Source organism: Ruditapes philippinarum, unplaced genomic scaffold (genome assembly GCF_026571515.1).
Source record: "Ruditapes philippinarum isolate M1 unplaced genomic scaffold, ASM2657151v2 ctg12078_1_1_1_1, whole genome shotgun sequence".
Lineage (NCBI taxonomy): Eukaryota > Metazoa > Mollusca > Bivalvia > Venerida > Veneridae > Ruditapes > Ruditapes philippinarum.
In genome coordinates this window covers 1-27,961 of record NW_026859796.1, presented here as the reverse complement: position 1 = coordinate 27,961, position 27,961 = coordinate 1, and the positions used below count along the sequence as shown (strand labels likewise).

Sequence of the window (27,961 nt, the reverse complement as noted above, 5' to 3'; positions counted from 1 at the left end):
TTACAAAAAAACTTAAAACCAACGCCCGACGCCGGGCGACTGCAATAGCTCTCCATATTCTTCGAAAAGTCGAGCTAAAAATTAAAAGTATAAGATTTCCTACATGTTTAAAATAACACTTTCAGATAATATCAATTCCAAATCAAAGTTTAACTCTATAAATAGAAACATACCATCTTCTGATAATTTGACAGCATTTCTGACCATCTGTGGAGGATACACTGATCTGACAGCAGCATCAAATATTTCCCGTGTCTCTTTATGCATGTTTTGTACATCCATCTGGTTCAATTTCTCTGTATTTGACAGAGCTGTAGCAAACTTTCTACACCCACACTGAAAAAAAAAAGAAGAAACTAATGTCAGTTATAATTTTATTTCATCACAAGTCAACAAGGGATAGCAACATTCATGAAACACATTCATAGTATCTTGACTTATTAGGCACCTATTTGCGGTTCCAGTTAGAATTAATGATGTAGATCTGTCATTGATTTAGTGCAAAGCATATCAATGATATATCGATATCGGATGACAAATATCAACAATACACTGATTTATCAATAATTACCTATAATTACTTGTCTTTTATTCACTTTCATACCTGTTTAAATGATTTCTGTAAAATACATGTTCTGTTCAGTGTCTTTTGTATAAATGCCCATTGCATGTTTTTTTCCTGACCATTTTTTTGTCATCACTGATGAAATGTGTTCATAATGTAACAACAGCTTAGTGTTAGACATGGACACCTGCTTTTCTATAGGTTTTGGATAAATTTTCATAATTCATAGACATTAAAATAATAAATCAAAATTATAGATTTTTTCAAATGTGTATCGATAATTGATTGACAGAAAAATATCGACAATACATTGACATCCTCAAATGGTCATATATAAAGATATAAAATGAATGAAAACAATTTGAATGTAGATGTTAATTAGTTGTCATGTACTGTATTATGTAAATTTGCTTGCATACATTTGTAACTTAGTATCTACAATGTATTCAATGTTTGACATATACACACATATATAGTAAATAATTCATGAATGATACATTTTGTCATCAGCCTGTGATACATCAGAAAATATTTTACTACAATCTCTTGTCTCGCTAGCAGCAACATCCTGACAATTCCTGCCTTTCTAAATATCAAACTACAAGATACCTCTAGTGACAAGCCCAAGGTTGCCAATATTTATGCAAATCATTAATATTTATTGATGGAGAATTTTGATTAAACTTTTAGAATTAATCTGAAAATTACAAACTGATTGGAACTAAAAAGTTGAACATAAATTTAGTCATACTTCATAAATGTAGTCATACTTTTTTTTTTTAATCTATATCTCTTAAATATTGTATACTTTCCCTGTGCTGCTGAACAAGAGTGTCAGGTGAGATTTGCAAAATTTTCTCTATATCACTGTGCTCTGGTGAGTTAAAAGGGGAAAAACTAAACAGTGACCTAAATAAACAGCTGTTGTCCTTTTTACTACTCTGTTAAAATTATGAAACTATCCCATTCAATATGTTTAAAAGTAACAAAAAACATGTAACAAAATAATGTTAAAATTAAAATATAAAGTAAACTAATATTTACCTTGACTAGCAGTGTTGGAAATGTTGAAACTGGGCAAGAACCATCAGTTCCTTTCCTTGTATCGTAAAATAAAGAGCGCTTATTTTCAGTTACATTGTAAGCAACAAGAAGACGTCCATGTCTTGGTGTATAAATACATAAAGTGGCAATAGTCCTTGATAATTTACTGACCCAGTTTTGACACCGATACATAATGATAAGCTGTTAGGCAGTTCATCTATTCAAATTCTCTATCTCTGGCTCACATTTAATCATTGGAATAATAAACACAGTGACACCTGAAATAATGTTATAAAAAGAACAGTACAGTCAAACCTGCATTTTGTGACCATCTTTGGGTAAATAAACATAGGTGATATCTCACTATGTAAGATATTAATTTTTTAATTAGAGACATAATATCAGGGAGGCAACTGTGTTGTGCTGTGTTACATACATGTGACAAATGAAAAGGGCCAAATCTGGATTTTCAGCTAGATTTTGAGGCTCAAAACTGGATTTTTTTATCGACTCGAATTTCAATGTGTGTTTGGCACATTTGGTTCAAAGAATCTATATTACCCTCAAAATCATTAAATGATTATACTTCTTATGATTTTTTTGTTGATCAATATCACAGATATATAAACATTATATTAAGCTCCATGTCAATATTAATTTATTTCACCAAAAAATAAATAAATAAATAATTTTAATTTAGTCATACAGGCTATTTCTAAAACAGTCACATTTTCACATTTCATTATTTTCAGTTTGAATAATTATATCTGTCTTTTCAGTCTTACAATAATTGGCTAATAATTTAAAACACAAGCTATTTGAAAACGTGCAACAACTATTCATGAACATAAGACTCTGACAGTGAAATAACGTAACATAAGAAGAAGACTCAAAATAAATGCAAGAATCGGTCCGTTAATTAAATCCACATTTTTGCCTCGATGATTGTGTAATTCCTAAACAAAACAAAAAAATCACTAAAAATAGGTTAATTTGACATGGTTTTGCCACATCTAAAACAGGTTTTTGAATGATCCACTTTAAATGATTCTGCTCACCTTTAATCTGTGCGGCACTTATCAAAGAAAATCAAAGGTTGAGCCGAATTCATACATGTAAATTTACAGGGTCTTTTTAATGACGTAGCATGTAATACCTACTGCCAAATTATAAAAGAGGTCAATTGAGTGACACACGACACGTGTTATGTTTAACATGTGAGAATAACTTTGGGTGATGGAACTGTATATTACGTCACCTTGCTGTCAATTAGCGACTCAACATTTAATCCGCTATAATTTAGGATATGGACAGATAACAATCAATGCCCGGAGGCATGGTTTACATTTTAGATACAGGTGCTGCGTTTGATTTTTTTTATGTTGATTTTTTTTAAATATAGGGAATTCAAGCTGTAATATCGGGAATCGGGATCAGTGTTGAAATATCAGGATTTTTTTAAATCCCGTCGGGATATCACATGTATGGTGTTATGTCTACGTCCAGTCAGGCACACTTGTCACCATTTGATCTTGTTGATCCTAGTAAAAGGGTTTTTTTCCACAGTAAACATTGTAAAAAAGAAATATATAAGCCAACTGGCTTAAGATTTTAACAGTCCTTTAGAATCAAAATGATCTTTACATAATTCTATGAAAATTCATTAATGTAATTTTTCATTATTACAAACGCTTCATTATCGATTAAGTAGCACTCAATATGAAGCCAACATATGACTGTTTATCTAGTAGGTAGTGTTGCTTGTCCCATAATATCATGTCCCAGATTCAAACAAGCACTTTCATATCAGTCCGTATAAAAGTGGTTTAATCCTTAAGCACCAAATCATTCACTTGTTACTTATACCGAAATACAGTTTTTAATTTTTTCTTTTAAATATCAAATTTAGTTTAACAGATATCTGTAGCATGATGGAAATTCAGTTTATCCCAATGTTACCTTATGTAACACTTGTGTGTGAAAAAAGAATTTTGGTTTTATGCCATATATGGAAACATGGCTCACTTCATTTGGGTTTAGAAACTGTTGGTTAAAATACACCCATCTCAAAACACGGTAATTGACAACACTTAAATGTGCCCAAACAGTCGTCTGCATACATCGATGACAGGACTGGTGTCTGTGATGTAACACAGTCTCAAGGCAATCAGTGTATTGGGTTGTCACGTTGTGTTTACATCTCGGGTAATTATCTACACAGGAAATGTATATCGGCTTGTTTATTTGGCTAATTGGGGTTAACTTATAGACACAATAGAAAGGAATATCGTCATCATTTAAAGCGCAATGATAATTTTAAGAGCATCAGGATTTCTTGTCCTGAAATTTTAGCGCATCAGTGCCGATGCGTTAAAAGCGTCTGGGAAATTCTCTGCCAATGTATATATAACATTTTAATTAATTAAATTAATTAAAAATTGATTAAAATAGTGCAATAAACAACAACTACTATGAAAGTTTTCACGCGTTTTACACATTTAATAATAACAATAAATGTTGATGAATCAATACCTTTTCTCAGCAGAAAATTACGTTTGACAAACAGACTGCCTTTGACAGAATTTCTTTTTACTGCATAATTCGTCCTCTGGCTTTGTAAAGGTTAACAGTCATCTGTTCTTGTAACCAATATAAGAATACAACACAAATATGTCCATCAACGTATATACAATCATCTATTTTCATGCCAACGTCTTTAAAATAATTAAACGAATTCGTGTAACACTATATGGTGTTATTTGGGACTTCTTCTCCCTGTCTAACCTTTTGTGTACAAATGGCTTACTCTTAAAAAAGGGGAATAACTCTTTCATGTATGTTGATATCTGTAAACTGACGCAAAAAGTTTTGAAATTCTTATATATACTTTTAGATCAGCTGTAGCATTTTAAACAAAAAAAATATGCATGATGAAATTAAAAAATATGCTAGAATATTAATTGAAAATCGTATTTATGCGCTATTTTAGCCCGATTTGTGCGCTATTCTTAGCCCGATTTGAGAGGGTACCATGCAGTACTCAGTATTGGGTTATTTTTCACAGAACAATTATTCTGAATAAACGATCTGAAATTTTTGCACACCTTATTGGTCTAGACCTAGGCAGACGGAACATTTATCTCAAAAAATTATATTCGGTCTCATCATGTCAAAAACCCTAAGTTGAATAAACTTGTATCCCGTTAACAGAAGATCCTGTATGTTGTAAATAAGGTTGTTACCACACTTAAATAAAATTTTATATATGTAGATCTATATAATTATGCTTCTAAAACAATTTTCAGACATCGAAGAATATCTAAAAATCTGTTCTGCAAATATGTGTCCACATTATGTATAATCATTAGAATATATGCATTCATTTCTTATTGAAAAATTTGACTTAGACTTGATAGAAAATAAATTTCTAAATACCTCCCTTTAATAACATAAAATGTAAATTCGGTAATATCTTTATACAAGTAATGCTTTTTGGAACTTAAAATATTGATAAATCTTTATTTCAGCATTACATTTATGAAATAAAACCATAAAAATCGAGTTCAAAGATCTTTAAAGAAATGCACTAAAATTAAACTTGAAATTGACTGTGCTTAATAAATTTGTGTTGTTTTCTTTGTAAATATGTATGCCTGTCACAAAGATAAAAACTGTCACTGTATCTGTATGGAGCCAGCCATACGTTAAAGAACCAGGAGAAGCTTCTGGATTTGTGGCATCTTTTTATATCTGTATCTTGCACTCTAAAGTGACTAATACTCTTCTGGAGGACTCGCCCATATTGGCAACCGGTGGCGAGTATAAATAAACTCAAATACACAGACATGACAAACCAATGCCTTTTCATTTATTTTCATTGTAATCCAATGGCATCTGCAATGCTGAAATTTTCTATTGCCTCTCACATAAACATTTCTCACCTCAGACTTATTGACTAGGCCTACATGAACATACATTTATTCAAAAATTCTAACACTCCTCGTGATTTTGTTACAAAGAAGAAAAAACCGACCGGTGATTTTGAAAGAGTGATACCATTAGAGATATCTTGTGATACCATTTGGGTATCTTGTAAGATCTCAAATCTATCAAAATGTTTTACCAATTTAATAAACAGGTGTCGTAAGTCACCTACGGATTTGAACAGTATGCAAAAACTTATTTAATTTTTCCACATTTTCTTCGTCAATTCAACTGTAATTTAGTTATAGTACTTAAAACCAGAAATGTAGATAACCGAGATAAGCAGCTCCTATATACAACATTGAAATATCGCTCATACCTATCAACAAGCGAAAAATTAGGCATTTTGTAGCAAGTAAAACTTTATGGATGTACATCTGATCCTTTTATATTATACACCATATGAAAGTTACATGTTTTATCTATTGCTGCATGTTACAATATTGGTAACTTACCATGCCTTTCACTTAGAAAAAAAACATAGCAGAAAATACCCACTGGTCCAAATTTGTCCAAATGAATAGTTTTGTAACAAAAATTAATAAGTAGTTCTCTTTAAAAACTGATTTATCATTTATTTAAATGGGAACCGTAAATGATTTTACCTGCAGCCATGGACAAATGCATAAGCTTTCAGAAAATATATCATTTTACTGATGTTGATAACTGGTTAATAAGTTTTATTTGCTACAAGTTTTAAGTTTAACAGGCACGCGTGATATCTTAACTGGCTAGGAATTAAGTTGCCTATCTCTGTTTGTCTCTGTTAAAATGACTAAACAGCCATTATATTATAAGTTTGATTTTTGTATCTACATGTACATACAATCGAGGACTGATGAATAAGGACCTTTTCATCAATGATAGCTGTAAAGTTTCATATAAATTTACTATAAAAAACGATTAAAGATCAGATTGTGTTGATTTGTGTATGTATGAATTATTTGTTTTAAATATTGAGGTGTTTCCCCTTTAAACACAGACAGCATACATTGATACTAGTTTTTTTTTCTGTTTTTTTTTTTCAAATAAACAAAATAATCTCGAATATAAACTGTTTGTACACATTGACAATTTCATAGACCTGTCGTTGTTTTTTTTCCAGCCAGAAACAAAATTGGTTCTATTTTGTTGAAACAATGCCTTTTTGGTTTGAGAGTATTGCCTGATATATTAATATGTTAGGTCTTGATAGTTCTTAATTCTACACAGTTTTAAAGTTTGCAACTCCTATATTTATTCTCTATTCCGGTTTCGTCTGTATGTATTGACCATATTGGACTGATTTGATCTGTCAAACAGCAAGTTCAAATTATGAAATATTTTATCAGTTATGTTATTTCACAAAAATTTTCAGATCAATAAACTTTCCCTTTTAACCAAAGAATAGTAAGTGGACTGAAAGTATTCACTTTAAACTTCATAAATGTCTTTAGGATCACATTAGGAGGTCACTTTCCAAAGCCCATAAATCAGACAGAATTTTGACTAAGTAGAAATTCCAGTCGAGCTTCATATGTGCTGAAGAGATCCATAGGTGATATAGAAAAGGGTTGGAATAATTCGAAACAATTTTAATGAAGTAAGCGACCAGGGCGTCTTTTACTTTCCAAATCTTATTTTTAACCGTTATCGGTTATCGTTTGAAATAGTCATTGACTTCCAACCAAAGCTATATTCAATGCCTTAAGTATGCTAAATGTCTTTTATCTTTTTAACTATGATTTTATTCAACATCGACTTTGGACAATCTGTCTATTTCAAATATTAGTTCTTATAACAGAACGATACAAAAAAAAATATATAGACATTGATTGCTTTAATATGGAAGCCTTGGAGGGTCACTTTTGAGTTTCGACTTACGGATGTTTTACTTTTGACTTTCGACTTTTGACTTTTGATTTGTGACTTTTGATTTGTGACTTAAGTCTTATGACTTTTGGCTAACCCATTTTACACGTTTTTTAGAAGCTGAAAGCAGCAACTTTGGTTTCAGGTATGTTTTTTAAGCGTTTTAAATAATTTCATTGAGATTTGTCATGGAGGAGATGATGTGTTAAGGAGGGAATTAATGTTATTTGATATAATCCCATAGTGGTAATATATCAGACTTTAATTCTACAAGTGTGACTGTGTGTTTTGTGCAATCTGCTTTGTTCTAAATATGTTCATTATATTAGTGCTTACACATTTTTTGTCCTCATCACAAAATCTGTCCATGCGTAACAAACAAATAACTGTTTTACAAGTAAACAGGGAATACAAGTTTTACGTCTTAAAATGGCATGGTGCACAGTATTAAACATGTATCGCAATTCAGCATTTTATTTAGCTAACACAGAATCAGTATTTCTTTGAAGTACTTTGTTAACAATTTCATAATGAACAGCAAGTGCTATGTTCATACACATAAGTACAAAGTTATAATTGTGATCGAGGCACATTTGCATTTAGCATCAATGTCTAATTTTGTTGTATATTTTAACAATTGAGAAAAAAACACTTAAGAACAAACATAGATATAGGACAAGTTAGAACAAAATATCCTACTATCATTTTAAATGTTGTTTTTTTTTTCGTACCTATCAATCTTTAAAAGACGGAGCTAGAAGATTTACCCATTTTATATACTATGAATGTATAAAGATTTAAATAAAAGATAAACTCTTATTTCAGACACAACTACTGGACAAAAGGTAACGAGGATGAAAACCTTGATGTTGATCTGTGTCTTCATCATTATACTGTTCGGCATTACCAAAGCTACCGTGCCAAGATACAAGTACAGTGAATAGAATTTTTAAACGCTTAAATTTAAAACGGCGTAATGAAATATATACTCCATTTGAGTCTGTGTCTGATGTTATAAACAGAGAAATACAAACAAATGGACAATGCATAGGATACCGCACAATGTGGCGTAGGTTAATGCTGGATTACCACATGTACCTCAAGGGGGACGACGTCATGGAAATAATGAGAGCGCTTGATCCAGTTGATATTGAGATGCGGAAAGCTTATCGCTTATGCCGACGCGTATACTACGCCAAAGGACCAGTTTTATATGACATATGGACAGTTGAGACAAATGTAAACCATAATATTGCTGTGAATAGGTATAGTAGAAAAATAATATGGTTAGAGGTTTCGGACTCAAATAACGACCCACGCCTTATTGCAAGATACTTTTTGACACCTTTAATGAACAATACCAAGTCCCCCCACCCAATACTACGTTGTGATGTTGGTACGGAAAACTGCATTGCTTTACTATTGCAGGAATACTTCAGACACGATTCTACAGACCCGATTGCTGGTACTCAAAGCGTTGTAGTTGGAAAAAGCACATCTAACCAACGCATTGAGAAGTGGTGGTGTACATTACGACAAAATGAAATCCATTGGTGGATTAATTTTTTTCAAAGACTTACGCGATACATGTGCATTTAATGATCTGGACCAGAAACAATGTGAGAACTTAAAATTTTGCTTTATGGACCTCATACAAACCGAGTTAGGCCGGATTGCACATGAAATAAGGCAACATACCTTTTGTTATTTATGGTAAACCTGAAACACTGTTTTTTGTACCAGGTCTGTATGAAACTCACGACTTCGGCAATGCAGTTAACTTGAGAGACGTATATATTTGCAAAGAACATGTATTCACGCCCAAAAAGACAATGTGAGGAATTCGTAGAATTAGCACCCCTTCTGAAGCCAGATCTACAGATGCCATTGGACGCCGTTCAGCACTACAACTGTGTACCGAGTTGAACGATTTAATTTTGAGAGTAGATTTAATATAAATACGCTTTGAAACGGCTAATTTTTATTTTTTTGTGTGTTATTGATATATACTAGATTACTATAGGTTAAGTTTCAAAAAATGATGTTTTAAAGTCATAAAGACGATAGTCTACGATTTCACTTCATTTTATGGTTGTTTGAAGATATTGGTTTGTAAATATTGAGCAAATTACAATATATTTGTAAATTATCATTTAAGTTATAACCACTCTAATTTGCACTATAAGGGATTGTAAAATTGACAACATTGTTAAGTGGTATACCTAAAGGACACATGTATGCAAAATTTAAGCAAAATTTACTGTACGGATTTGGAGTTGTAGGCATTATTATGAGTCAGAACATATACATCAAAAAGGCTTCTAAAAAGAAATACATGTATTGAAAGTCTAAAAAATATCTTCTAATTTAACATGTTTTGCAAGTGTTGTTTGTTTAGATGCAAAAAAAAATAACATTCTAGTAATGAACTATGCATGTTAAATGCATGACTTTTCTCGACACGATAGAAATATGCATGGAAATGTTTCTCTACCCCACCCATTTGAACAATTTCTATCATATCATTCTAAATTTAGAAAATCACTGAAATTACATTTGTCAAAGGGCTTGTATCAAAGTTTGCTAAAATCTCTCTAGAAGTATATTGATTCATTCTGAGAAATATGGAAGGCTTTTACCGGCTTGTTTGTAATATATAAAGCATTGAAAATGTTATATGTCGTATTTGCTCTTATATTTAGCATTAATTAGGCAATGAATATCTGTAAAAAATGATAATAATAGAAAACGAGCATATTTTTCCATCTAGATCTAAATATAGTTAGAAAAATACAAAAATACTGTTAAAAGAAAAAACGAAGAAAAAAAATGTTGGCTCCTATGGGTTTCAAACCCACAACCTGTATCTGTTCTATATCAAGCCCTGGTTACAAAAAGGCTGCCCGGCTAGGAATAGAACCTCGGTCTCCCGCGTGACTGGCAGGGACACTTTCCACTATACCAAATGCCACAGGGGGAAAAAGATATGCAGCCATACCGGGATTTGAACCCGCAACCCCTTACAGGGCTAGTTCTGTCCCGACCGAGAGTGCACATCATCTACTGAATAGATTCGTACCGTGACATATAAGTGATATGTGTAATTTCAAGTATGTGTAATTAGATTTAAACGTCTTATTCATTCGCAACAAATAGCAACCATACTTTATAGAATGTATTATGGTAACTATATGTAAAAGGAATATATATGATTGTTATTTCAAAAATAATAGTTGATCTTTGTAATAAATTTTCTCGTTTTTTATTAAATTTTGCCTTGTGACTATTCACTTATAATTTATCACTTTTTACTTATGACTTTTATCTTTTGACTTTTGACTTATAACTTTTGTCATTTGCTGTTACTCTTTGCCTTGGTATAAACATTAGTTTAACTTGATTTTAGATTAGTGCAAAATAAGCAAATTTGTGATACAGTCACCAAACGCAAGGGAGCACATCAGCCGAGAGTGGTGTTGAAGTCATATAATGTTTACAAGTACATTTAGCCACTAGCCTCATTTTTGCATTAGAATTATTGCATTCATATGATTTTATCATATGATAGTTGATCTTTTTTACGTGAAGAATCAACATCAATTGTTTTTGTAAAATCATATGTATAGAAGGTTTAATTCGGAACATTCATTCATAAGTGCCGTCTGCAGCATTAAGTATTAAAGTAAATAAACTGTTATTGATAAATAAGAATTTTTTATTCAGATTAAACAGTTCTGAGCTATTTTCTAGATGTGTAGCTTTATTACAATTTTTCATTAACATTTTACATCTTGAAATAGATTATTTAATTCTTTGTTGAATTTAGTCACGGTTGACTGGTACGCTATTTTTCCGTGTTCACTATTAAAGAGGGAACAAGCGTTAGGCATTATAATACATTAAATTAAAGAAGATATAAACGGAATATTATGTAGTAGTAGCTTTTTAAGGCTTTGTATATTGCTACGAGCAGCGGTGGAAAAATGATATCTCGCAAGACCGAAGGTCGAGTGAGATATCAATTTTCCAATGTTGTAAGTAGAAAAATGCATATTTAATATGGTCCTGAATGATAAAAATACATTGTCCTCATTTGTTTACAATTTATTATTGTGTTATTGTAACTTTGTTATAACCAAAATAAACTTGCAATTTACTATCAGAATAAACAGTATTTAAATGTTACAGAGAATTTATTTATCTATGTAGAGATAATGTTCCATTAAAATTATATGTAAGAGGTTAAAATGAGCAAAGTAGAAATAGAATATCAATCACTTTAGAAGTTAACTGTGTGGAACCAGCCAACTCCCTCAACAGACTACCTAAATATACCTCTACCGAGAGACCACGTTTCCAAAGGTTTTTTTTACCTCACGGTCTAGACCGTGACAGGTTGGCAGAGCTATCAATAATTTTTTGGAATAAATGCGTTTAAACAGATAACAACAAACATTTCTAATTCTACAACCGTGCTTTATTTTGTTTAACAAAATTGTTGTCTTATAAGAAAACAAATGTATTAGATATGCAAAACAAACTGCATTTGAGCTTCATTATATTTAATTTAAAAAAAAAACTTCAAGTATTTACGTCACAGAAGACATATATGCATGCAATATTTCTACAAAACAACACATTGTGATACGTTACTGATGAAAAACTAAGAAAATCATGAGTGTTTTAACAAAGCGTTTGAAAACATAAGATAAATTAGGTAAATTAGCAACGTTAGAGTGTTTGTATTATTATTATTATTGAAGTCAAGATTTTTAAAATCATTGTCAGAGCGTTATTTCTTCATTTCTACATGTTCAAAAGAAAGAAAAAACAAACACAGTCTCTCGCCAAAGATTTCCTAGTTAACTTTAAATAACGTCCACAATTTTTTTTTCGAAGTATGACCAATTTTATATGTAATGGAAATCTCATAGTCTTTCGTAATGAGCATACCCCCAACCCACGGCATGTCCATGTCAGAAAAGGGAATTTTTAACTTAGGAGAACGATTTAATTTTATAATCAAAAGTTTTGTTAACAATACAATGCACTCTTTCTCGCCGAGATATATCTGCCAGTAAATTCAAGTTGATGCCTTCAACAGTTTTTGAGATAATTATGAGCTTAACAAAATCTAAGTATGAAAAAAAAAACAATAAAAAACAAGACTTTCTAAAATTTATGATAGCTAAGAAGTATGTTTCTTACTGCCTCGCCGAGCTATATGATCATGCAAAGTTTGATTTCGATACCTTTCATATAAGTTTTAATATTTACAATGGGCAAATACTGAAAATTATGAAAGCCAGAATTGTGAATTCATGATTTTTCACACCTTTCTTTGTCTCACGATGACCTGTCTAGCGATACAAGTTTTATACCATATTGGAGATATGGACAATATAAAATAAACGTGGCGAGACGTGACATTGTGTGTTTCCAATAAGCGTCCACAATAAATGGTGGGGTTGTCGAGCGTCTGAAACAAGTGTGAAAAGGTTAACCCTCGTATTCCGAAAATCTCTGAATATTTCCATAGACAATAACGAGGAAAACCAAATCACCAGTGTTTGCACATTTTGCATTTGCTAAACTGTACTACTTTCCACTCGGAACGAACGCTGTGTTGCAATGAAACCTCTTAGTCTTCTAAACTGGCTCCGAAAACTTGACAAATATGTATTGCTGATGCTCTTGCAACTGCTTTGTAGTTGAAACCATTCGACAGCACGTCCTTAATCCCTACAGGTAGCTTTACTAGAATTTAAATTGAAAAATTAAAAGTATGTGTTATCTCAATTGAAATGAAATACCTATATATACAAAATGAAATACAAAACATCCCTTAATACATAACTGTATTCAAAAGTTTATATACAAATAACATGTACTTTGTACTTGGTAGGTGTCCTAAGTTATTGATATTGAACAAGTGAATAATAAAGTTTCAATATTATATCATAACTGGTTAATGGGACCGTATTTCATAAACTTTCTGACAAAACATTTTAGCTTTAAAAATGGGCATAAGTATGTCAAATTGTGAGCCACTCATACGAAACTTGGTCAACACTTAAAATGTGTTCTAAGTTTCAAAGGAATCGCTAAAATAGTTTTTGCGAAACCATTTTTCATGAAACAACAAATTCAAAGTCGAAAAAGAGGCATACTTTGATAACAATGCAATTCAGAGATTTATTACTTAAGTGTCTGAAGTGTGTGAAGTTTCAAAGCTGTATGATTTATTATTTTTGAAATACCATGTTTCATGAAACTTCTTAATTACAAATTTCTTTGTCAAAATAAGGCCTATAATTTGGTCTCTATTCAATATAAGATGGACGAAGAATGAACTACGGGTGGAAACCGATTGAAACTGCAGCAAACAACAATGTGAGACTGATTTGGATTTAAAACTGGAACCTACATAAAAAATAAAGCGTTTGATTCATACGCTGTATGTCAATTTGAGATTATATATCCCTGTTCCGGAAATCAAAATAAAAAATCGATACCAAATGCAATGCAATGCAAGCAAAATATTTTCTTTTCTTAATCAATTAAAAAGGCTTATATAAGAATAACATCTGTCCTTGCATATGTACCCACATATTTTGTTTTTAAATAAGTATCCAAGAAACTTAGGTAAATGAACTTACCTCGTCTGAATCGTTGTCATATTCTGCCGTATTTTCCTTGGAAATAATGAGGCAAGCACGTGGGACAGTAACAAAATCCATAAGTCAAAAATCAAAAGTCATAAATCAAAAGTCATAAATCAAAAGTCATAAATCAAAAGTCATAAGAAAATAGAAAAATAAATCTATAAGTCGAAACTCAAAAGTGACCCTCCAAGGCTTCCATACTTTAAAGAAGTGATTCGTTTATTATGTTGATGATTTTTTATCATGCACCTATGGATCTCTTCAGTACATGTGGAGCTCAGGTGGAATTTTGACCGGCAAGTCCTTTATATTGAGCCAAATCTCAATAAACATTTGATAAAGGTTTGTTTGAATGTTAAGCATAGTTTGAACCCACGACGGAACGAATATCTCGCCGAAAACTGCATAAAATCCTGGACAAAAATGGGTAATTATAGAGGAAAGTCAGAAGGGTAGAATTACATTTCGATTTTCTTTTAAAAAGGTTTGAATTTTATATAAATGTATAAAAAGTTGAAAACTTACCATGTGATTGGCCAATTTTCTCCTTCCCATGTCGATTTTTAGGGCACATCTGGAGCATTTTTACCGATTCTCAATTTTGATATCCACTTATGTGTGAAGTTTTATGTGTGTTTGCTGGCTGTTCCCTGAATGAAGGCACTTTTCATTAATTTCCTTTAATGTGGCATGTGCACTTATGTGTGAAGTTTTGTGTGGCATGTGCATTCCATGCCAGAGAGCCTTCATCCATCTGAATATTTGCATGTTCATTGTGGTGGGAATTTTGGTTCTTCTTCATCAGCAAGTTACTGCTGCTGCTGCTGCTGCTGCTGTTGATGATGATGATGATGATGATGATGAAACTATTTTCACAGCGTAGACAGATATTAACTTTCCTACGTTTACGTAAGATAAAGCCAAGCCCTTTATACATTTAGTCTCAGATTTCGTCTGCGGCGTCAGTCTTAAAGATATGTGATTGATGTTCTTTTGGCAGAAGAAGTAAGAAAATGTATTGATAGTGGCATACAAAATTGTGCATACATTATTAGTAATGGGGATTGCTATATCAAATATCCAGAAAAAAGTCTTAAAACCCCGTGATCTTTTTGAGCACGATGGTGCGCATCAAACCCCTTATAGTTAATGACATTTCGATGACGAAACAAAACCTATTGTATAATATTCTATGAAAGCATCAATTGAAAAGAAGTAACCAGTGTCGCTGGGAAACCCAAAGTAAGATATTTTTATGAATTAAAAATTCCTTTTTGACTCTTTATTTATATTTGTCCGAAGATAATGTAAAATTATTACATATACAATGTATGACGTGTACTACGCTTCGTTCGCAGCTCACTTAATACACTCACGTTACTTCAGACAGTGAGCGGTAGTGGAACATTCGACCGATGCGCAGGAGAGTATGTACTCCTGTTTAATCTACAAAGTTCTCTGGCGTGGTTTCGATCCCCGAGAGATGCTTTGGTAGTTTAACGCGGAGGAAGGTAGTCTAGTACTGGTGTAACTCTCCAGGAACGATGTTTAGGAAACTACCCGCCAATATGACTGAAATACTGTTGGGAAAAGGCGTAAAGTGAACCAAACAAACAAGCAAAGCCTACAAAGTTTCATAATGATATCTCTTATAGTTTTAGTTATGTCCCGGAGAAAGTTCAAAGTGTAAAAATGAACAAAGGACAAGGACTCCAAAATTAGGCCAGACATAGTTATGGTTCTTTTGCACTGCACTTCTACCCATTGACATCTATCTGCCTACAAAGTTTCATGTTGATTTCTCTTACAGTTTTAGAGTTATGTTGCAGACAAAGTTCAAAGTGTAAAAATGAACTAAGGGCAATATCTCCAAAATTAGGCAAGACAGAGTTATGGTTCTTTTGCACTGCACTTACTCAATAAGATCTATCTACCTACAAAGTTTCATGTTGATACCTCTGGTTGTTTCAAAGTTATGTCTCGGACAATGATAGCGGATGGACGGACAAAGCGGCGACTATATGCTCACCCTTCGGGAAGCATAAAAATGGGAGTGAAACATCTATACAATCGACAATTTGGGACTGAAACATCTAGGTGTGAACCCTCTTGGGAGTGAAACATCTCAATAGTGAAATGTCTTGGGAGTGAAACGTCTGGCATTCCAGAAAGATAAATATAAGAACTAGAAAAATATTGGAAACAGCCTTGTCTCCTATAAATTTTAATAGGAACCCCTAGATTTTCTGATACAAAGCTAAGACAAAATACTTACATGTTACCAATATTACCTCCTAACTGACATGTACTCTAAAAATGTTCAACAATAAACTGGCTAAAACTGTAGTCTACAACTCTAGTGTCTAGCATCCCTGGCAATACCCTCTCAGATAGTTTTGATGAAGTCCAATGGTTAGCAGTCTGGTATGTCATGTTATTAAAATCTTTCTACCATCATAAGCAACTTTTAAAGTGTATAGGCATGGCAAAATTATAATTTTGTATCTAAAAGATTTTTGGAATACCCTTAAGCACAGTATGTGTTAATATAGAAAACAGTACTCAGTTAAGTTCTAATTTTATTTGACACAGCACTCCAGAATTAATACACATATCATACAATATAATTATATAATCAATTGGTATCAACTGGGATCAACAAAATATGACGAAATTATACAGTGACTTGCCACCTCTCAATATCCAGACAATTGCATATTATAATTTAATTTTATTCCGGAAGTTTAATAAATTATAATGTGGAACTTACACAAATTTAATAGCAGCTCTATATATTACCTATCCAGGCTAAAATAAATAAATTCAGTGTTGAACCTGCAGTAATTTAGCAACAGCTATATTTATTACATATCCAGGCTAAAACAAAAAACAAATTCAAATTAATTTACTGTTTTACACTCGTATAAAAGCGTGCTATTATAAAAGGAAATTCAAACAGAATGTTATTAACTACATCTTGTGCTTAGCACTTAAAATTTTCTAACATGCTTTGATTATATTATAATCTTAACTGTTTAACATGGCCACTTTAATTTAATGAATTTATTGAAGAAATTATGTCATTGATGAGATAATCAATTGTCTGAATCTCTCCACACATGTATTTCATTTTACAGCTAGACTGACAAAGATAGAGAACATTTTCACAAAATCATAAATATATATTACTTTTTTAATAGTCCTTTACAAGTGCTTATAAAATTACATTTTTTACATCATCTATTATTACATAATCAATGTATTTGTGACAAAATATGTTCTAGCATTTCAATATTAAATACACAAAATACATAAATTATACTAGTAGTACACAAATTCAATGAAAAAAGTTAGCGCACTAAATGAGGAAATAAAGTGAATATTAATAAAGTTGAGAAGAAAATTTATGTTTTATTAATAACGAAAATGGGCAAACAACTATTGTATTTAGAAATGTAATAAAGGGAAATAACTTGACAAAAAATGTGTTGCAATATTATTATTTTGTTTTGTTATTTTTGAAGAGATTTACCTGCATGGAACCCACTTGAAGAATAACCAAAGATGCCAAAAAGGCATTGCTATTACAAAAAACAGATTGGAAACTAGAAATGTTTCCATAATACACTTATGCCCCCACTTGGTTTGCCTTTCTCAGTGGCATATAACATACTTATGCCTGTAACAAGTCTCACAAACCAATGACTGAAGAAACTACATGTATATTAATTAGGGCAGGATTTCATATGTAGTGTCATGAGTAGAATCACCAATTATTCATCTAGCAGATGGATAGCTTCCTCACATGAAGGAATCCAAATTCCAACATACAGCTGCAAGTGATTTGAAGTCAACAACTTTAACCATTCGGAAATGTACATACCAAGTTATATAAACCAGTTATTAATCAAACAGGGATAACATAAAGTGCATACAGACGTTCCATCACAGTATTCACCCATCAAAAAGTAAAAATAAAATCCACAGAAACGACATTTCTCTTGTTTTCATCAAACAGGTTTTATATTTGTTCAAATTTATTATAAGCACTAACTTTGCACAAAAACATGCAAATGTAACATTTCCATAGGAAGTAGAAAATAGCACCTAAAGCATTCAACAAAATAATGTAGCAAATATAGGATAACATACTTAAATATTTTCACTCGGGATGAATTAACAAATTGCATTAAATATAGTACTTATATCATACTCTTTGAAAGAACACATTCCTGTCACAAAATACTAAAATTACCATTTTTTTTGTTTAATATCATTTATAATTTACAAAACTTAGTAACTTGACAAGTTTAAATATCAAGTCAACGCAGTTCTGTGACAAACCATTTATATATTTATTGTGACTGATCTACAGGGAATATTACACAAGTGTGCTAGTCTGATAGACTGTATCATTTGAGTTGATTGTATAAAGAATGTATTAGGGCAAGTGAGAATAAAACATTATGTACCCGTTGGAAATGATACAATCCAGGTGTACATACTTCCTTCAGTTGAAAAAGACTGTATCAAAATGATATAATACAATAAAATACAATACTTATAGTATGAATAATTTCTCAAGTTATATTGCTTACATTTATCAACATATTACACAAATATTTTTGTCTATACAATTCATTATCATACAAATCAAACACAGTAAACATCCTATCACAGATTTTACTGCAACACAAAAAGCACTGTTCATTCATTGAGTAAAATGTAAAAATACAAAAATTAAATATTTAAACTTATAATGTGCACCCCTAAATGAACCAATTTCAATTTTTCACAAAACAATCCATTTTTAATCTTAATTACATTCAAGCAATGTTGTTGTTGTTGTTTTTGTCCAAAGCATTAGAGGGGCTCAAAGTGTATTATCAAGGTAAATTGTTTAATTCAGGGTATACATTGAGTTTATAGGAAAAAGAATGCTATATAAATATAAAACATGCATCATTATCTTTTTCCAACTATTAATTGGGTAACTATCAGCTGATTATTATGTTTATTTACGTAAGTTTTTTGTACACATTATAGCTTGATCTATTAAATCATGAGGTTTCTTCTTCTGTACTGGTGACCACATGGAGGCCTTCTTCTTTGGCATGTTTGGTGTATTTGTAACTAACTGTCTCTTTGGCTGCAACACAAATATTTGAGAATATTTCAGATAAACCATTTCTAATAAAAAAAACTTTGGTGAATCTCAGCGAAATACATGTACATATATAATTTATATCATTCATTAATTGTTAATTAATGAGGAAGGACACTTTGTTATTCACAAATCAAATAAGAATAACATATGGGGAAAATTTTGTATTTTTGTAACATGGAACATCTTAGTGTTACTAATATCTGATTTTTTCCCTATAAATACTATCCAGTGTAAAACTGTGTGATCTCAGTGTAATCTTAGCCTATATCATACATTCACTTCAAACAACAAAATAAAACAATACATATGTCAGCATGAAAAAGGAGTTCTAAAAGCATACTTTCCAGTTATAACTGACTGTATACTTGTATGTATTACTGTGATTTTAAACCAAGCAAATTAAATCAGTAAAATATGTAGATGTGATACCCTCATAGCACTTGGTGAAGAATCATCCATCAGGTCCAGACTTCCAATCTGAAAAATTAAATACAAGTTAATACTGCTAAACCTGAAGAATCAATACTAGAGCTTTGTCAAAGGAGGGATGAATACCCCAACTATTCCATTGACACAGGATTTTATGATTGTTGATATTTATATTTTTGCAGATAAATTTGAAGCAATTACAAGGGGTATAAGATTTATAGAGCAGACACAAAATTGCCTATCATTTGACTTTCAAAGGTGACACCTGGGCGGCATGGATTCTGCACAATCCTTTGAAATTGTCTGTTGATTGGTTGTCCGATATTTGACCTTCAAGTGTAACAGTGACCTTGAACTGGCACAAAGGTGGCATTGGTTTTGCACATCGCCTTGTTGAGGTAAATATTTTAGCAAAGTTGAAAGAAAATCCTTGATACACCGGACACTGTGGAAAAAGACGGACTCATCTACCAACATTACAAAGTGATTCCAGTATAGCTCTTTTCCATATCTATGTGGTGGGTGTCATTTCATGATGAATATGTTAAACCTTTTTGTTATGTTAGTACTTTTAATAAATTTCTATGAAGATTTGTTTAATACAAATAAATAATAATAGTTATAAATAATATTAAGTGTACATTTAATCTTCTTTTTTCAAGTATTTCTTGTACAATGTATATGATAACAAGAGGGCCATGATGGCCCTGGATCGCTCCCCTGACCCATCAACCGCATCCAAGCAATGTCTTAGACAAGCATCCTGGCCAAGTTTGATGATAATTGAGTCAAAAGTGTGAACTATAGTGTGTTAAAAAGGTTTTCCATATTTGGGCAATGTGACCTAATTTTTGACTGGAGACGACCCATATTCAAACTTGACCTAGAAATTATCAAAACAACCTTTCTGACAAATTTCCAGGATATTTGGATCAAAACTGCAGCCACTACAGTGTTATAAAGCTTTTTCTATTTTTAGCTCCTGTGACCTAGTTTTGGACCGGAGATGACCCATCTTCGAACTTGATCTAAAAATCATCAAAACTACCTTCCTGACAATTTTCCAGAATATTTAAATCAAAACTGCAGCCAGTAGAGTGTTAACAAGATTTATCTATTTTTAGCTCCTGTGACCTAGTTTTTGACCGGAGATAACCCATCTTCGAACTTGACCTAGAAATTATCAAAACAACCTTCCTGACAAATTTCCAGAATATTTGGATCAAAACTGCAGCCACTAGAGTGTTAACAAGCTTTTTCTATTTTTAGCTCCTGTGACCTAGTTTTTGACCGGAGATGACCCATCTTTGAACTTGATCTAGAAATCATCAAAACAACCTTCCTGACAAATTTCCAGAATATCTGGATCAAAACTGCAGCCACTAGAGTGTTAACAAGCTTTTTCTATTTTTAGCTCCTGTGACCTAGTTTTTGACAGGAGATGACCCATCTTCAAACTTAACCTAACAAGAGCTGTCGGTAGGACAGCAACGCTCGACTATTCTTAGTGCTTGATAGTTATAAAAAATGATTGATACAGTTACCTCCTCCTGTTTACAGATTGGGGTCATGATGGTGAACAAGTGTGCAAAGTTTCAAAGCCATATGCCAATGGACTTTGAAAATATTTGAACTATTACAAAAACTTTAACGTAAATTCTAAGTAGAAAAAGGGGCATAATTCTGTCAAAATGCTTGATAGAGTTACCTCCTCCTGTTTACAGGTTGGGGTCATGATGTTGAACAAGTGTGCAAAGTTTCAAAGCCATATGTCAATGGACTTTGAAAATATTTGAACTATTACAAAAACTTTAACGTAAATTCTAAGTCGAAAAAGGGGCATAATTCTGTCAAAATGCTTGATAGAGTTACCTCCTCTTGTCTACAGGTTGGGGTCATGATGGTGAACAAGTGTGCAAAGTTTCAAAGCCATATGTCTATGGACTTTGAAAATATTTGAACTATTACAAAAACTTTAACATAAGTGGTTACGCCGACGCGGACGCCGAAGCTCGGGTGACTGCAATAGCTCTACTTATTCTTATCGATTAGTCGAGCTTAAAATCATCAAAACAACCTTCCTGACAAATTTCCAGAATATTTTGATAAAAACTGTTACAAGCTTTATCTATTTTTAGCTCCTGTGACCTAGTTTTTGACCGGAGATAACCCATCTTCGAACTTGACCTAGAAATAATCAAAACAACCTTCCTGACATATTTCCAGAATATTTGGATCAAAACTGCAGCCACTAGAGTGTTAACAAGCTTTTTCTATTTTTAGCTTCTGTGACCTAGTTTTTGATCGGAGATGACCCATCTTCGAACTTGATCTGTATTTCATTGAGACAAACATTCTGACAAAGTTTGACAATGATCCAATCAAAACTGTGACTGCTAGACTGTTAACAACCCAATTGTTGACGACGAACAACGCACAACGACGGACACCGGACATAGCCCCATCACTATACCTTACCTTGACCACTTCGTGGTCAGGTGAGCTAAAAAGTAGGTGGCCAATTAGAAATTTGTCAAAGTGTAATTTACAATTAAAATGTTTATGAGTATTATATAGATATATAACAATAAAGCCACGCATAATACATGTACAAGACTGTCACTGGCTGCTGCAATTGCACAACCAATCTATTAAGTCATTTCACATCTCAAATTATTTTTCTTTTTTAATATTTTTCTTATAGTAAAACCTCTGCACATAGCAAGTAAACCATGACTTGACCTACTGTTATCAAACTAAGTGGAAAACAAAATCATTTTAGCTGACTGATATGCTAACAATTTTTATCAAAAACTCTGTCTTATTGACATATAAGCAATAGGGTGCACATCTACAGATATATAAGCACAGCAGAATAAAGCTCTAATCTTATACATGCTTCAAACATTACAAGACTTCATATACACTTAACTGGCACAGAAAATAGCAGGGAAAACTCTCCTACCACAAAAGCATAATAATGTTCAAGGCAATGGCTTACTCCTAATGAGGTCTGAACCCACGTGGTTAAAGATCCTTATATTACTATTCTGAGAAGTTAGCCACTCAGCCATGCCGCTACTTATGGCCTGACTTTATAATAATGGCAAATGTTATGCAGCTTTTGATTCAGCATTGTAAAGGTTTGACATTAATCATGCCAGCTAGTTTCCTATATAAACAAGAAGACCAATCCTGCAGCAAGAAGTATATATGTATGTATATATAAGCAAGGTAAGAAGATAATTACCTGATTAATATCTCCTTGTTATAACCTACAGCATGCATAAGATATGTTAATTTATATGTATACAGTATGTACTTATATAACAAGTGAAGACTATACACTTTTTACAAAATAAATGTTAGTTTAAGTTTTAATTCTGACTAGGGGTCTGAAAATTTAATATAAAAACCAAAATTATAAAAGAACGTGACATTTGTTTAAGTATTGAAAGGGTTATCTCAATAGCCATAAACAAAATTATATATTTCTTCTTCTTTTTTTTTTACCCTTCAAATCTTAAAATGACACAATATGGTTTAATATTGAAAAGTCATTTTGATAATTTTAATAAGTTTACAAGTATAAAAACACACGCACACAAAGCTATTTTCAAAGTTTGGTCATTTTACTTTAATTTTCAACTAAAAAAAATGGTTGAAACTTCAATTTTTTTTTTTTCACAGAAAATATTTCTGTCACGCACCTTATACTAGTGTAACTGTATTTTTTATTTAAAAAAAAATATATTTTTTATCAAAATGATAATCAGGAAGTAATAAGTTTGTTTATAAAGACAATTTATCTTCCACCATTATATCATATACTAGTATTTGGATAAATAAGGATAAAATTAGATTGTATTACTTTATTTACTATAACTCACAAAAATCTATTTTTTGTCTACTGGAATTGGACGCTGATAAAGATCGCCTGTTTGTTGGTATAGGTGGTTTACACTGACAAATTATAACAAAAATAAAGCATGTTTATGACAGTGAACATAATTATATTATTATACAGAGGTGAGTTTCAATAAAATATTTATTTAATATTTATTATTTTATAAGAGTCTGCATGAGTTTTTTTATGTTTATTGAATAAGTTCAGCTAATTCCACTTGGGCCTATCATTGTCAACATCAAGTTCAAAATTCAGATTTTTAAACTTTCAGAATCGTAACATTTTTTAAGTCCTATTTTTTTTATCATATAGACATGAATCTCCATGTAGACCCCTGCCACCCTAAAAACAAAAATATCAACATGTATACTTCTTTTTAACTACCACTACTTTCTGTGGACTTTCAATAATGAGGAAAACGAATTCCACACATTTTAAGTCTAGACGTCACACCTAAAATGTTGATTTTTTTCAAATAGCTTATGTATACAAAATTTTCTTTAGCAAATTGCTTGTTACGGTAACTGACAATAAACATACGTATCTATATATCTAGTTATCAAGCTGCAGAGATATCTAATAAACATTTGAGCCGTGTCATGACAAAACCAACATAATGGGTTTGCAACCAGCATGGATCAAGACCAGCCTGCGCATCCACATAGTCTAATCAGGATCCATGCTGTTCGCTTACCATCCCTATTTGAAGTAGAGAAACTGATAGCAAACAGCATGGATCCTGATCAGACTGCGCGGATGTGCAGGCTGGTCTGGATCCATGCTGGTCGCAAACGCACTATGTTGGTTTTGTCATGGCGCGGCTCATTTTATTTATTAATACAGAAATTGTAGTGTGATTCAAACCTTTATAGCACTACGGGTTCCGACCGATGAGCTTCTAGTAAATGGTGAATCAAGTGATTTCTGTGAAGATGTACTGCTGGTTCTTGACGGGCTGAAAAAATATATAACTCTCTCATCACAAAAACTTTACACATACACTGGTTTTCTTTACTTGTGTCAGTTGTTGTAAATAATTTACATACATCATCACTTCAAAGATTTTTTTTTATATAATAATATAATTCAACATTATGATATGATTGTATGATATCAAGGATGAAAACAATTAAGTCAAATATGTCTTTCTTGTGATTGAAACCTTTCTTATCAAGTATATGAATACTAAAATACCGTTATATAATGCCAAAACATTTATCATTATAATTTTCATTGACATGAGAAAATCTTTTCTGGTCATTATGTTTTATTATATTTTGCTGAAGTGCCAATTTAATAGTTTTTATAGTTGTATACAGTAGGACAATCATTTAACAAGAAGGTTGTTAGATTGTGTAATAGTATTAACCTATATGATCTGTAAATGACAATTTCTTCAGATAAACAATAGAGGATGAATAACAGTGTTTAAGGTGACCCGTGGCTAGCGTAAAATGTGTTTGTCTTTACTTGCAGATCATAGGTTCAAGCCCTATTCAGGGTATTAACATATTCCAATATATGACATCAGTACTGGTTAGTTTCAGGAAGCAGACACTTTTAAGTATGTTTAAACAAAGGTTGTAATTACTAACCAAGGTGAAGCAAAAGAACCACTGGATCCTACACTTGACTTGGTGGGTGTAGGGAGAAATGACCGCCGTTTCTTCACTAATGACACAGGTGAGTCCATACTGCTTGTACTCCTAAAAAACAACAGTCAATATAACAACATATACTTACTCAAGTATACTAAATCTGATATGAATAATTTCTGCAATACAATCCTACATCAACTTTTTCAGAAGAGTGATATTATTTATTAAAGTCTGTAATGCATAAAGACAGGGAAATAATTTGTCCAAATACTTCTATCACTGTATTCCATGATATAACATACACACTTGTCAGCGACAATACACACACTATTGTCCATGGCAAAACATACAGACTGTGAGACTGTTGTCCTAGATATAACTTATTTAGTCTATGGCACAGCATACACACTAGTCCTTGGCAAAGATTTAATTCAAGCTTCACCCTGTTAAACATAATAACTTACTTTGAACATAATAACTTACCTTACTTTGAATACTGAACACTGAATACTAATAAATAAGGACTTAACTAGCAAACAACTTGTTAATATAAACTTCAAACAGTACAGTCTGTTGTAAACCTGCCTGCTCTAGAAAGCTAAGTTTAAATACAACATACCGCTACTTTTATTTGGTGTTGAGAAAACTAGATGACAAATTTTTGACAGGGAGAACTTTTTTATCCACCTTGGCTGTGTGCTCTCTTCAAGAACTGTAAAACATGATTGTTAGAAATGATTACTCCAAACCATTGTATGTTCAATATAAATTAACTGATAGATACATGAAACTCAAACATGTGCTTTAAAAAGGAAACAACTGAAATATAATATCATATAATAAGTTCCAGATATAATTCCTTTCATCAACTTGTATCATTTTGTAAGTTTATCAGCCAGACTAAGTACAGACAGCAGGACAAGGGTAATTTTTCCCTCATAGAAATGGTGAGGACATGAAAACAATCTGATTTTTTTTTTTATCAATACAGTCTCATTCATACTTCCACTGACAGGAACCATATATTAATTAATACTATAAATATTTTGGCAAAACTACACATTCAGGATGTTACAATTCCTCATACCTAGATCTTTAGAAGCATATATAACAATATCTTAAAACCTATGAAAATGAATATAATTTTTAAAACCTTTTTCAGATTCCTGTGTTTGTGCAGGAACAAAGGCTTTTATTGGTCCATTCTTTTTTGTACTGTCTCCATTTTTTGTCTGTGCAGTACATGGTCTTTGTAGTCTACTTGGTTTCATCAGCTGTAATTTACTTATAGGTGCCCCTCTTCCTTTCGGTCCTACAAATATTCAATTATCCAACTTAAAACCAAACTGTTGTGAAGATGTTTCTAGCCTTCAAATGAAAGAGGAAAATATGTTGCATTTTAATTGGGAAAAGGTCTGTGTTATCCTATTGGGAATTTATTTAACCATAAATTAGATTTGGGAAATAGAAGTCTTGACAAATGCAAACTTGAGTTATTGTGAACTTGGAAATATTACTGACATTTTTGGAAAAATAGGCATTTTTAATGTTTGGGAACGGGTCCCTTTTAATAGACCCATCTGAAGAATGAGAACAACCTTTAACCATCTAAAGAATGAGAAAAAAAGAGGTTAAGAAAAACAATCTATATATATATCAAATTTATGGCTGTTAAGCAAATAAAATTGTTAGGCAGGGGTAACGGACATCAGTTCAACCATTTTCCAACAAGAACCGGTTGAACCGGGTGATGCTCCCCGAGAAGGTTCTGGACACAGGAAAGTATAAAAAAAATGAACAAAGGGCAAAAAACTCCAAAATAAGGCAAAGCGGAGTTATGTTTTTTTGCACTGCACTTCTATTCAATGAGATCTATCTATCTATAAAGTTTCCTGATGATATCAGAGTTATGTCCCGGGTAAAATTCAAAGTGTAAAAATGTACAAAGGGCAATAACTCCAAAATTAGACCAGGCTTTGTTTAGGTTCTTTAAGCATTGCAGTTCTATCAAATTATATCTAGCTACCTACAAAGTTTCATGTTGATATCTCTAATAGTTTTAAAGTTATGTCACGGACAAAAGTCAAAAGTAAAAATAAACAAAGGGCAATTACTTCAAAATAAGGCAAGGCAGAGTAATGATTCTTAAGCACTGCACTTCCACCCAATGAGACCTATCTATCTACAAAGTTTCATGTTGATATCTCTTATAATTTTAGAGTAATGTCCCGGACAAAGTTCAAAGTGTCAAAATGAACAAAGGGCAATAACTCCAAAAGTAGGCAAGACAGTGTTACAGTTCTTGTGCACTGCAAACTTACTCAATGAGATCTATCTACCTACAAAGTTTCATGTTGATATCTCTTATACATTTAGAGTAAAGTCCCAGACAAAGTTCAAAGTGTAAAAATAAACAAAGGGGGATAATTCAAAAATTAGGCAAGGCAGAGTTACAGTTCTTGTTCACTGCACACCTACTCAATGAGATCTATCTACCTACAAAGTTTCATGTTGATACCTATTATAGTTTTAGAGTTATGTCCTGGACAAAGTTCAAAGTGTAAAATAAACAAAGGGGGATAATTCAAAAATTAGGCAAGGCAGAGTTACGGTTCTTGTGCACTGCACACCTACTCAATGAGCTCTATCTACCTACACAGTTTCATGTTAATACCTCTTATACTTTTAGAGTTATGTCCCGGACAAACTTCAAAGTGTAAAATAAACAAAGGGGGATAATTAAAAAAATTT

General features: G+C 32.1%; 2 protein-coding genes and 1 long non-coding RNA gene across 3 annotated transcripts; 1 reads left to right on the top strand and 2 right to left on the bottom strand.

Annotated features, from left to right (window-relative positions):
* Positions 1–173: 173 nt before the first annotated feature.
* On the bottom strand, positions 174–2,212 carry LOC132757944 (uncharacterized; the record flags this gene model as incomplete). Its single annotated transcript, XM_060749444.1, has 2 exons — positions 1,610–2,212; positions 174–336 (listed from the first exon to the last, which is right to left on the bottom strand). Coding segments are annotated over exons 1-2 (355 nt in total), but the record flags the coding sequence as incomplete, so codon positions are not given.
* A 5,210-nt stretch (positions 2,213–7,422) lies between these two features.
* LOC132757943 (uncharacterized) lies at positions 7,423–11,629 on the top strand. Its single transcript, XR_009629519.1, has 2 exons — positions 7,423–7,589; positions 8,270–11,629. It is a non-coding gene; the product is annotated as an uncharacterized LOC132757943 (long non-coding RNA).
* Positions 11,630–18,063: 6,434 nt separating this feature from the next.
* On the bottom strand, positions 18,064–25,313 carry LOC132757942 (uncharacterized). Its single transcript, XM_060749443.1, has 4 exons — positions 25,208–25,313; positions 24,477–24,567; positions 19,706–19,753; positions 18,064–19,258 (listed from the first exon to the last, which is right to left on the bottom strand). The coding sequence occupies exons 1-4, from the start codon at positions 25,303–25,305 to the stop codon at positions 19,124–19,126; spliced, it is 372 nt and encodes a 123-aa protein (XP_060605426.1). The 5' UTR covers positions 25,306–25,313; the 3' UTR covers positions 18,064–19,123.
* Positions 25,314–27,961: the final 2,648 nt, after the last annotated feature.